This window comes from Pipra filicauda, unplaced genomic scaffold (assembly GCF_003945595.2).
Source record: "Pipra filicauda isolate LSUMZ 115617 unplaced genomic scaffold, ASM394559v2 scaffold45_size4122338_pilon, whole genome shotgun sequence".
Taxonomy (NCBI): domain Eukaryota; kingdom Metazoa; phylum Chordata; class Aves; order Passeriformes; family Pipridae; genus Pipra; species Pipra filicauda.
In genome coordinates, this window is record NW_024104598.1 from 2,623,721 (window position 1) to 2,636,940 (window position 13,220).

At 42.0% G+C, this 13,220-nt stretch overlaps 1 protein-coding gene across 2 annotated transcripts in view; it reads left to right on the forward strand.

The window, feature by feature from the left end:
- Positions 1-2,405: 2,405 nt before the first annotated feature.
- Positions 2,406-13,220, forward strand: part of GAS2 (growth arrest specific 2) — an 84,209-nt gene continuing 73,394 nt past the window's right edge. Inside the window, exons 1-2 of one of the 2 annotated variants that reach the window (XM_027732424.2) lie at positions 2,406-2,746; positions 12,542-12,703. In XM_027732424.2, the coding sequence (XP_027588225.1) occupies positions 12,562-12,703 (142 nt within the window). In that variant the 5' untranslated portion in view covers positions 2,406-2,746; positions 12,542-12,561. Of the gene's footprint in view, positions 2,747-3,689; positions 3,752-12,541; positions 12,704-13,220 lie in introns of those variants that run through there. The other variant, XM_039385988.1, reaches the window with a different exon arrangement.

A 13,220-nucleotide genomic window follows, 5' to 3' on the forward strand; every position in this document is an offset into this window, starting at 1 on the left:
AAGTTGAAAGTGTGGGGACCTAAGATTGATTTTGTGGAGGACCAGTGAAAATTATAGCATTTCACAAGGAAACTTTTGTGTATTTCCTCTAAAAGGGTTAGTGGCAAGGTATGGAAATAACCTTATGTAGGAAATGTGTTTGTGTTGGGGCTCCAAAGTTACTGTGTCGAATTTGAAAGCCAAATTCTAATGCTGAAGTGTGAAGGAAATGTGAATCTTAGTGCATCTATAACTGTGCTGTTGCAACTGAAACTTCTCCAGCATTCCTATGAGGGACATGTCAGTGCACACCTGGCACTGTGTTTCCATCACTCTTGCTCGTGTGAGATTTAATCCAACCTTCAGTGTTCTGTTTTTCTTAGCCATTATACTGGGTGTTGCATTTGCTTGTCAGCTTTCAATACTCATTAGAAAAAGGTCCATAGACAGTATCTGTGAATGCAAACTATATCACCTGTTAGCTTATTCTTTGGTACAAACTGACCGTACCAAGATATGCACAACCAGCTTCACCTTCAAGATCTTACAGCTCCTTTTTCGGTCCTTCCCATTGGTACCTGTGCAAATGCTCACACTGGATTTATTGAGTGACACCTGGAAAAGCCTCAGCTTAACTCCCTGCGTAAAATTCCTCCTAAACTTAGTAGGAATCCTAAAACTTCAAAGAACATGTAAACCTTGAGAAGCTTTTACTGGAGATGTAACTGCTGTTTAGAGGAATGGTTTTCAACTTCCCTAGAAAGTAGCAGGGCTTTTAAATTCAGGAGACACCTTAACAAAATTGATCCTCTCATCTCAAGCTGGTTTTTATATTGAGATGACATAAATTGGATTTAAATGGCTTCTTATTTAAAAAAAAATAAATCTTTCTCAAGGTCAGATAAAAACTGTAAGATAGTCAACTGCATGCAGGAACCTGCTCCTCACCTCACCGTCCATTGCACTCCTGTGCATTTTTAGGATATATTTTCAGGGATTTTTTCTCCTTTTTTTTTTTCTGACCAAAAAATTGGATGAGCCAATGAAAATAGTCATGCCCAGAGGCATCCAAATTTTGCTAACCAGATCAAAACTAGGAGGTCATTTAATTCTATACTGATACTCACATAGTACATGGCCAGAGTTCACCATAATTAAATATATCAGCATGCTGATGAAATGCTCTCATTTAAGTAGCACTCATCACAGCAGTTAATAGTCCATTAGAAAAGCATAATAATAGTATAGGAATACAATAAATAACAAAAGATGTGTGCATTTTCATTGGCCAGGAATTAATATCTCCTACTCAGAGAATAGGAATTTGCTTATAGTGCAATTTTTGAGAAATAGCCCAGCATTAATTGCACAAATCAAGTTTTCCCAGCAGATCAGCGTACAAAGAAATTAATATACATAAAAAATAAGGGTCAGCTTGATGTGTGTTTCAGCAATCAGGTTAAAAGAATTCTTTCTGTGTAATTATACATAATGTGCTTTGGTTAGAACAATTTAATTAAGAGACTATACACTGTGAAAGAGAAAAATAAGTGCGCTGTTTGACTGGGGCACTGTTATGGAAAGTGATAGCATGATACCATTAGGAAACTCAACAAAACAATCTACATTCATGCATTTAGAGAAGCAGAAGTCTGAACATCTGTTTCCCGCTATTGAATTCACAAAACGGGCTTTGCTGTGCAGGGAATAAGTGAAAAAACCCCAACATTTGGAGAAGATTATCTCTGACATTTAACAAAATGCTAAAATGTCACAAAAATGACCTAAGATGAGAACGAAATGACTGAAATTAAGGTGTGCTAAAGGTTAGTTTGGCAAATGAAGCACTGATAGACAAGAACGAGCCAAGCCTCTACCCATAACTCTTTTGAAAGTGTACTATAAGAATGATCAATTTATCAACAGCATACTTTTTTGTTCAAGATAGACTACCAGGTGGCATGAAATGGTTTTGGAGAAACATGCAATAAAGAAGAGTTCCCTGTCATATTTTTTTAACTAGGAAAAAAAAAGAAAAAAGTGGCAATTAAAAGATGTGCCTATAAGTGTTAAAAAAATCCAGAGATAATAGCCAAATTAAAGAAAAAATCGAGTTTTATCTTGGATGTGAAATTTTCCTTTCTCCTTTTCTTTTCCTTTTCCACAATCAAGAGTCTTGGAAAGGGAGTAATAATAATAAAAGAGAAATGGAACCAAGAACCGACTCGCTGCCAAGGGCTGTAATACAATATCTCAGCATTTCAAGGGTAAATCAGTGTGAACTGCGTTTGCCGTCCCTCTGAAAAAAAAAAAGTAAGTATTTAACTTCCGTTCAGTCAGTGCGGACTGCTGAAGGATAGGAAATCGGTGTCAGAGAGGGGAAAAAAAAAAAAAAAAAAAAAAAAAAGGAGGGTTTCCCAAAGCGAGCAGCGAGCGGAGCGGACAGAAGTATGAAGAGCGGCAGCGCCGCTGCCACCGCTCTGCTCAGCTCCGCTCGGGGGGACGGCGGCGGCTGCCGGGGGCAGGGGGCCAGGGAGTGCGGCCCCGGAGGGGCGGCGGGAGCCCTCCCTGCCTGTCCCCGCCAAGGTGGGAGCCCTGCCTGCCTGTCCCGGCCAAGGTGGGAGCCCTGCCTGCCCGCCCTAGCGGGGCTCGCTGCCGGCCCCACGGCGGAGCCCGCCGCGCCGGCTCCTTTAAATTGAGGGCGTTTCGTGCATCTCGCCGGCTGCCTTCGAGTTTAAAGAGAAAGGGGCCGGAGCGAAGCGGGAAGGTGAGCTTTGCCCGGCGGCTCTTCGCTGCGGAGTAGGTGCTTGTGTTTGCTTTCCCCCGTGTCCCGAGGCAGCGGCAGGGCTCGGCTCGGCGGGCACCGCGCTGCGCGGCTGTGCCTGCCTGGTTGGGGGGTTTTGTGGGTTTTTGGTGTGGGTTTTTTTTTTGTTGCTGTTGTTTTCCTCCCGCTCTCTGACTGTGGGAGTTCGAAAGCATCGCGGCGGCGGAATGAGAGCGGGTGCGGGACGGAGGTCCCGGAGCGGTTCCCCCGGCGCTCGCCGCGGCCAGCCGGGGGGTTGCTGGCCGGCTGTCCCGGGCATCCCGCGGAGGGTCTCCGTGGTCCTACCCCCGAGGGGCAGACCTGGGAGCAGCGCTTCCAGAGCTCATGGCAAAGCCATTAGCTCAGCCTGACTGTGGAGGGGCTCCGAGGAGGACAAACCGCATCGGGCTCCGCGGCGGGTGAGAGCAGGGCGAGCAAGACGGAACGGAGAGGGGGCTTGGCTCCTGCTCCTACTGTGCGCTATCCCCCGGCCCCAAACTCTGGCTTGCCTGCGAGGCTGCTCCACGCAGCCCTTGGGGTGCCGGCTGTGCGAGAGGAGGAGGAGGAGGGCGGGTTTCTACGTGTGCAGAGCCCGTGGGAAATGGGAGCGCCCGCCCGGGGGCTGCGGCAGCGGCGGGCGGGAGGCGGCCGAGCCCCGCTCCGCTGCAGCGCTCCCGGCTCGCCCCTCCGCCGCCCCCGGGGGCAGGAGGACGAGACCCCTCTCGTGCCAGAAGCCGCCCCTCCAGGTTCTTGCTTTCCTCTTCAGGCTCTAGATTCAAATGCTCCGAGGGCAGAGTTTGCTCTCTAAGGAGGAGGCTCTGTTTCTTTACTAGTGCCCTACGTATGAAGGTTGCTGTCTTCCTTATCCAGGATCGCTATCAGCATCCTGCTGCAGTGGTGTGTGTCATCCGAGCCTGCTACGTCTCTGCGTGCTCCTAGGGGAGAAGGGCTCTTGGGACACCAGGACGGGTGCGTTGCAGGCTCCCCAGTGCAGTTACTGCATACTTTTGAGGTTACTCTGAAATTAAAAATTAACAAAGTGTTATTGGTTTTCCATGTACCTTAAATTATGTATATTTTTTTTTTTTTCATTGTGCAGCAGATGTTGTGCCAAGCGTAATGGTTTTGTGACATGGATTGTGATTTAATAGGAAATTTCTAAATAGGACATTTCTAAATTCTCATCGGGTGGTGCCATAGGCGATTGGATCAGCATTATACCATGGTACCATAGTTGTAACCACAGCCAAACCTAGGTGGAGGTGGTGAGGTGCTGAAGAGTCAGTACTGTCTTTAAGTTCTAGCTCTCACTGACTTTAGCCCACTTACTTATTTAGTCACTTTGTTTTATCCCCAGTCTTATTTAAATTGGCACACTTACTATCCAAAGTACCTCTTCAACTCCACTTTACACCTCTCAGTTAAACTTAACACTAATTTCAGGACAGGATTTAGAAATGGAACATCATAATTAAAAGCAAAGCTGACGACTGGGAGTCAGCTTGTAAGCACACTATGCAGACAGTATTACAGCAAGAGGCACGCTTCTACTCCTTGTAAGATACAATATGCCAGTTTAAATATGTATTTCGTTTTCTAATTGGTGGAGGTAGAAACTTCTTTTGTACTAATTTTTAGTGACTAGTTTGCTTAGACAAGCAGAAAAACATACAATAAGAGCCAGGTAATGAGAAATCAACTTCAAAGTTTTTGGACTGTGTTAGGAATCAGGCTCAGTTTCCAGAAGTTATAATTTTATGAGCAAGTATATATTGAACATTCCTGAAGGTTTTTTTTGGTCTACGTGAGAAGGACTTTCTGCTTTCCTTTGGGTAGAGGAGACATTATCAAGGCAATAAAATTGTTTCTGCTAGGCATAGTCCTGAAAATGTCTAGGCTTCCAATGATTAGATCAGATTTTTAAATGCAGTTAACTTTGTTTTGGTCTGGCTTCAGACCAAGAGCCTTACAGGTCTAAACTATTGGTAAGCTGTTGTGCCAGGTTCTCCATCCTCCCCTCGAAGCTCTGCACACGTTTGTAACGTATATTCATAACGTAAAGGACAAAGGCTTCTTGTGATTAAAGCTTACTTTATCAGTGTAGATCACATTTTGATGTAAGCCATGAAAAATTCTAATTGATTAATGAGTTTCAGATGGTGGTTCCCCTTCAGTGCCCCTCCCCCTGCTCCTAAATGTACAGTATGCTCCAAGTTAATCTGGGAAAGCTCCAGAAACCTTGGGCTAAATTGGTTGTGGTATAGTTTATAAGGATAATAAAATAACTAGAATAATTGAATTTCCTTATAAAGATATGCTCGCTGCATTTGTCAGCTTATGTTTTATCTGCTCGTTTATGGCAGTGAGCAAACCAAGATTACAGGTATGTGTATTTAGGAGGATGCAGGCAAGAATGACCTGTTGTATCCTACAGACAGGAAAGCTCTGCAATAGCTCTTGAAGAGGATCTATGCAAGGTAGTAGCAGAATCACTTTAAAAGTGATTGAGTTTGTTTCTGTGTATGTAAAAGAGCAAAATGAAAGTGATTTCTGTAGTAAACTGGAAATTGCAGGTGGTAAAGACTGACTTGGTAACATATATCAGTGAATGGCAAGTCTTTGGGTTTTTTCCTAACTGCTTCTTTTAGTCCATTTTAAGGATTTCAAGTAAGGGAGCTTTCACAGTTTCACTTGGGGAAATCATTCCACTGTCTGGCAGATCTCATCATAGGGAACAGTTTCCTGACATTAAAAATACCAATTACAGAAGTTGTTACTTACTTCTGTGGCTCTCAAAGGAAGGCATTCCTACATCTTTTTTCCTCCTCTTTCTGCATATATGTGTGTGTATACACATTTGTATGTATATGAGCGAGGGCATGGAAAAACAGGAGCAGTGGGCTAACATTATATTCTCCAAATCTGAAAAGTATGCCAATACTGGGATGGGAAAATTGAAATCAGTTTTAAAATGTAACTGTATTTGTGCTATGTCTGTAAAACTGTCACTTGATGATGTGAAAGTGGGGGCAAGATGTTGTAGGTATGGGCACCAAATTGTGGGCAGCTTCACTTCTGCTTGCACAAATATGCATTTTGTTCTGCAACTTAATCTGTTTGTGAACACTGAATCTTTTACTTCAGCTTCTTTTGCACCCAGCTTGCCATTACAGTAAGTGAATGCTTCACACAGTCCACTGAAACTCCAGTAACGTTTCAAAAGTTCTGTTCTTTTCCATCTGCTTGAGGTGATTAGAACAGGCAGGGAGATCCAGCAGAGGCCCTTGCCAGATACTCATGAGCTCTGTTCTGGCTTTTGATCCTCTGTCTCCTCTCTTTCCAGGATGGCTGCTTTCCAATAGCATTACCTTCTCTCTAAGACAGCAGGAGATTGTCTGCAGTTATAGCTGATACCCCTCTGTCAAAGCCAATGTGCAGTCTAGCACTCAAGTTCCAGTTCCTCCGGAGAAAAACTTGTGCTGCTGTTGTCTAAGTTGCTGTCTGCTCCCTCTGCCACTGATTGGAGAGCTGTTGCACAGTTGTGTGCATAATAATGTTTAGTTTCTTCTACAAGTAGTGGCTAATATGCCTCCTGAGTCACAGCACATCTCATTGCACAAGCTTCAAGCCTCCCTATTTAATACTGTGAAGATTTTCTGAAAAAGAATGCTTGAACCCTGGGTCCGAGGCAGAGTTTTGCCACCTTCTGTTCCAGTTTTCCAGCTCTGTAGAGCAGCTAGGCCACTGAACTGGCATATGTGCTAATCTTCAGTCCTGGATAACTCTGGTTTGGCTGCCAAATGCACAGAGCCAGTCAATGAGCTTGCCTGCTAAGGCAGCAGTGCCTGGGTGGGCCAATCCAGATGTCTACACACAGTGTCCAAGTCAAGCTGTTACGGTGCAAAGGGGACACTGTGTAGGACCTTTGCATCAGAGATGATTTGATTGATCACTATACAGAGTTCTGCATTTGCTTTATGGTGTATTTTTTCCCTCCATAGACTCTTTTAGATATATTTTGATTATTTTCTAACTGAATACAAAGAAAAATGCTTGTTCCACTGGATACTTAATTTCTGTGCTAGTTCTTAAGCCAAGTCATAAAGAGCAAGTGATTCAGCAAGACTTCTTCATTCCTGACCTGGAAGGATTGTATGTAGGAGCAAGTTAAAAGAAATGGTTCAAGCCTCCTTTTGTTTGAGAATTAATGCACATATTGTAATTAGGAACCAGGCTGAAGCAACAATGAAACTCGTGTGATACAGAGGGCACTGCATAGCCAGCAGCTTCCCAGTGTAGGTTATGCATCTTGTGCTGGGGCTGGATGAGCAATTTGGAGTAAAATCTTGCTGGTTTATGTGATTAGCTAGCACGGTGGAGCAGGTGTATTTTCTGTGTGTGTATGTATACATATGCATACATGCACCCTTTTATATATGCATTTTTCCTATATACAATTCCCCCCCCCCTTATTATATATACTCAGTTGAAGAAAATTATTATCACAATTTTACAGGTAAGGAAGGCGGTTGGAATAGGAAAGGGAATTGAATCCAGGGATCTGCAACTGTGAGGGCTTCACTGTGCAGTTCTACTTTCTAGATTAAACAGTCTTTTCCTTCTGTGTGTTCTGAGTACAGAGATTCTTGATTCCTTTTGTTCTACCAGTTAACCCCAACAAAAGCCAGTGGAATTACAAAAGATCACTTGTTTGATTCTCATTGCTTTCACCTGATGATCAGTGATAACAATCAACAGCTAGTGTAAGTTACACTGCTGGCAAAATACAAGCAGTGAACTACAATACAGAGGCAGCTAAATGCACTACTGTAAAGCAAAATAAGAACTTCACTGTTTGGTAGGAGCAAGCAGAGAGAAATAGGACTTTTCAGTGCGTTGAATCTGATACAGGTCACTGGGTGTACTGTGAACTATCCCACACTGAATTCTTCATCTAGACAATAAGTCTTAGGAATTTGAGATGTCATCCTCTTATTGAGAGAGGTGGAAAAAAAAAGCTGTGCTGCATAAATATGACCTGTAACAAAACAGAATGAAAAGTAGTTAAAGACGGTTCCTTGTCCCCATTCCGAATAGCAGGTGGAAGCAGTTGCTTTAAAGCATTTAGAGGTAAGTTTTGAAAATGCTTCTGCATATCACGTCAGCCTCAACAGTTTATAGAGAAGGGTAACATTCTGTAAAATATTTGACATGTTTGCGTTGGCTAGTTTTGAACAGCTGTATATATGATGATTTGATGTTGCTGTTAGAAAGTAGTGAGATTAGGAAACCCAATATTTTTTGGCTACTTTTGTTCATACTTTATATCTGCCAAAAAGGAAAGGATGAAATAGTCATTGGAGCCAGAGGCTTGCCTCAGCTGTGGTGAGGTATCCTTGAAAGCTGCTGTCTGCCTTTGAGGCAAGTTAGCCCATTTCTCTGACCAAATTACTCACTGATAAATTGTCAATAAACTTTTCTTCAGTTCACTAGAAAATAAGTATGTTTGGATATTTTAGGGAAGGGAGTTGAAGGTATCTGAGCAACGGGTCAAGAGCCTGGCCTTGACCATGGGTAGAATCTTCAAAGGGGTCTTGGAAGAGCTCAGGACTCAATTGCTCTCATAATACCTTCACATAACTAACTCATTTTGTCTTCTTCACAGATCCCAGCTACTATGTGATGAAGCTGTAATAGTTAATGTCTGGGCTACTACAACTAATGAAGTAGATAAACATTTTAATGAAACTTGGGCACTTCAGTGCTGAAGTATTGTGGAGGCTTAAATTAAATTTACAAGTGCAGTAACGATCAGTGTTTGCGTGAAGAATAATTCAGAGTTTGATAGTTTCTGATGCTTGCAGTTTGATAACTGACCTGCTGTGTTACTTGTAGGGTTTGTGACAGGAGATGCAAGTAACTGATTATGCTCTGCTCCTTGAGAGCATAATTTAATTTTAAAAATCCAAGGTAGAAATTTTGTGGCTCTGATTCTAGCAGGGAAGTATTTTTTTGAAGTGTAGAGCAGGTTTTCAGAGAAGTAGTGGGGAAGGGGAAAATTCATTTTTTCAGAAATTAAAGAAAACTTACACAGAAGTAAGGTTGGATTGTGTGTGATTTGTCTGTGATTCTTCAGGCTCTTCAGTGTAGACTTTCTCATTTTCCAGTCCTCACTTTGCATGTCTGCTTCATAAATAAACCCATGCATTGTTGTTAATTCAGGGCTACTGTTTCAAGCAGACAGAGCCCCACTATAGAGATACCTGAATTATTTTCATCTTCTAGAAATTTTTGTCACCTATCTGCCTTTCATCATCTTTCCAGTTTCCCATTCTAAGAACCTGTGTCCTGTTTAAACTACCTAAACCCCTTCTTGTCTCTGTATCTTCTCTCTTCACACTATGACAGTTACTTAGAAACTCAGGCACCCTTGCATCCTCCAAAATCTTTGTTCTCTCACTTTTCTTCCTTCAGGGAGTCTCAAGTCTCTTGAGGCTTTCACTAGGCTTGATTGGTGAGTTAGGTCAGTATGAAATATATTTAAAGACAACCCTGTATTTTAGAGATGAAGTAACATCTCAGCTCCCTGAAATCTCTGCTCTGTGTCTCCTCAGAAACCAGCCTGAAGCATAAACAGACTGCAGTGCTTGTTTCACAGGCTGATGGGGAAACCCAAACCTTTTTCATGTAGCAGCCCCAGAAGCCTTCCCTCTGTTTTCTCTTAAGAAATGTAACTTTCAAACCTCAGAATGACTTCAGCCCCACCAGTGACAGCGGCGTGTACTGTATCTGGCTGGCTGTCAGGCATATCATAATGCTGGTGATTAATTAGCCCCAAGTCCCATAGGGCACTTCATATGCAGGGTCTTGGAAGTGATGAAGGAGGTGGACCTTTCCGGAGGTGAAAGAAAAGGGTGTTGCCTCTGTTGTTTCCCTCCTGACACAACCCAGCTCAGTGTGTGTGTGCCCTTCTAGCAGGGCAGACCCTACTTAAGGTTCTGTGATTAATATTGCTGGGTGCATCCTTGAAATATAACAGAATTAACTCAGGTTGGAAGGGACCTCCAAGGGTCATCTAGTCTAACCCTCTCCACAGAGCATGTATGAGCTGTGAAATTATCTCCAGTGAAGAGCTGCAATGTCTAACTGGTTCCTTTAGTACAATGGTTCTGCTTTTTCAGGTACATTTTTCTGATCTGCATGTAAAGAGAAACAAATTGCAGGATTTTGGTTCCTAAATACTTAGATACGCAGGTGTTAATAAACTGAAACACTGGTGCAAAAAAGTGCTTTGCTTTATTTGTGTGCTGTATATGAATTGAACACTCAGGAGTGAGGATTTTTTTTAAGTTACATTTTACCAATATAATCTCAGAGGTCATCCAAGAGAACAATCTAGTTTCAGTTCTGGTTCTCACTGTATCAATGGAGTTTATAGACTCCAGAAATCAGTCAAAATTTATTTGAAGACTCTTTCTGGAAAGGAAGTATATGGCAGAGGTATTTATACTTGATTTTCCCCATGTAATCTTTGAAGACAAGGTGGTGTCAACCATCTTGCCTCTCTTTCTTTCCAAAATGAAGCAGTGATTTGAAGGACTAATTTGTGTGGTTCTGAGTGACTTAGAGCAACTCTTAAATATACTGTCATTGAAATTCCTTAGTTGTCGGTAGCTTCTAGTCTGAATCGATCTATTTTGAGAGTGACATTCCAGATTGATTTTTGCAGAGCTAACAGCCTAATTCTTCTCCCTCCCTCCCCTCCCTCACACCCTACCCTAAATGAACAGGTATGATTTGAATTTAATTAACCAGGAAACCATAAATCCAATCTGACATTTTTACAAAGTCAGCTTTCAGAACAGAGCTGTGCTTAAATTGCGTACTAGAGTGCCTTAAACTTCTCTGCTCTGAAAGGATACATGAAGATTTTTTTTTTTGTTAGAAAAATGTGAAATCTACTCATAATTCAGAAATGCATGTTTATACAAGAGAATAAATCTTTTTTTAAAGTCTATTTTCCCTTCTCCCCAACTGAAAAAATTGTCTAATTTCAGTAAGAAATATATTTGTAGTGAAAACTGTGTCTGTCTCAAGGGCAAGTTAAACTTCAGGATTTTGGGATGAGGTACTGTCAACAGGAGCTTAAGGAGATCTTTTTGTAAGCAAGGAGTTTACTTACCCCAAGTATGGTTAAACAATACTGGAGTATTAATACAAGTATATCCCAACTAGCATTACATATTGTAGGAGTACATATGTTTGGAAAAGTCAGTTACAGCACAATTTTATGTTAAGGCAATTGGTTTTGATTTGGTTTTTTTTTTTTTTTTTTTTTTTTTTTACATTTAGTAAGTAGTTTCCTTTTTTGACAAAAGAATTGTTTTCAGTATTCTTGTTATTCCAGGCTTTAATGGATAGCATAACAAATTGTTCTTTTTTTTTTTTTTTCCTGTTGTGGTTCTTAAAGTCACAAACAGTTCTTACCTGGTTTGAAAGGTATGCAAAGGACAGAAAGAAACAGTGTTTGCAGAGTGCCACGAGTTGAAGCCAGCTGACATGTGTAATCACAGTTGGTGTGGATCAGCCAGCTGACAGAACTATTCCTTATGGATCTCACATTCACTTAGTGTCTGTCTAGTGCCACCTCCACAAGACCTGGTGGCTGCTTTTCAGCAAGCTCCAGCCTGCCAGGCAAGGAAGTGTCTCAGCTCATTGCTACAAGTATTAGAGTCTAGGTCCGAGGTTCTTTCAGAGAGGAAAAATAACCTTCTTCTAAAAAAATTCTTTATTCAGCACACTTCTGCCACAGGTGGGGAATTGGTCCCTCAGGAGCAGAGGTATAGGTCCAGTGGTTCTAACATGTCTGGCTGCTGCAACTCCCAACACCTAATACGTTATGTGTTAAATATTAGTTGTCTTACCCGAAACTAAAGCTGCAGTGTGTCGTCACTGAAGCAGAGGAGGATTTGGGAAGTGGGAAGTCTTGAGTGACCAGTGCTAGCTGTTGTGCTGCTTTCTGAAGAAATGATCTATTCAGTCAATATATTTAGTGTAGGCTTTTTCTTTAATTATTCTGAAGCTGTAGAATAGAATTTGGTTACAGAATTTATAAGTTGTTAGTAAGTTTGCTGTAGTAGTGTAATTTGGTTGTTCCCATGTTTTTCTTGGGCCTGATCCAAAAATCTCTGAAGCTCTCCATTTAAATTGAATGGGTATTGGATCAGGCACCATAGTGAGTTGTTAGCTTTGTGTAAAATGTTTATTTTTATTTGATTTTAATCATTCCTTCCAGAATATATGGTCATGTGTTGGCAACATGTGTAGCTTGGTGAGTACAAATGAAGTTGACGTTTATCTGTATGATTTAATCGCTTGCAAAAAAAAAAAAATCTGTTAACAAAACAAAGCTTTGGTTTGGAACCACGTGTTAGATCCACATCTGGTTATCTGACATCTGATCTCTTAGAACTGTTGTTACTGTTGCTTTCAGAGTCATACAATAGTTCTAGTTGGAAGGGATCTTAAAAGATCATCTCACTTCAACTCCCCACCCCACCATGGGTGGGGACATCTTCCACTAGACCAGGCTGCTCAAAGCCCCATCCAACGTGGCCTTGAACGCTTCCAGAGACGGGGATCGTCTTCGGCATGGGATTATCTTCTGCAATTCTAAAGACGGAACCTTTGAAACTTTATTTGGTATAATGAAGTGCTCTTTTCTTCTTTTTTTCTTCCTTTTTTGGTGTAATGAACCAGGTCCAAGGAGCGGATAAGCGATGTGCACTGCCCTGAGCCCCAAGGCACGCGGGCCTGGCCTCTCCGACATGCACCAGTACAGTCAGTGGCTCGCGAGCAGACACGAGGCCAACTTGCTGCCAATGAAAGAGGATTTGGCCCTGTGGCTCACAAACCTACTGGGTAAGGCACAGTAAGGTGGAATTCAGGGACTGGGCAGTAAGAATACTCTTTCCACTGGGAATTCAGACTCTTTTGTACATCAGAAATAAAGGTAGTTATGAATAGGTAGCTACTTCCACGTGGTGCAACTGCTGGCAAGGCCAGAAAAGCTAATGAGTAATTTGCCTCCACAGTGTTTCTGTAGCATAACTGAACCTTATTATACATCTCCTGTTTGTTTTTTCAAATTCCCCTCTAATTTTTTTTTACATGTGTTTTCTGTATTAATACCATTAAGCTGAATGATGCTAATTGCTGCCATCACCCGTGTTTTCCATTTTTATTGATAAGCCTCCTAAAGAATACAGGTGTTCTGACTGTCTTGAACAGAAGGAACCATTAAATAGTTGTTTGCTGACCAAGCAGTCTAGTAATTGATAAGTGCTGCCCAAGGCAATGCACGATAAGACTTCTGGAAGTCATTTGTAGAGGGGTTTGACCTACCACAGCTGGACCTGGGGATTTACACCTGCCTTGG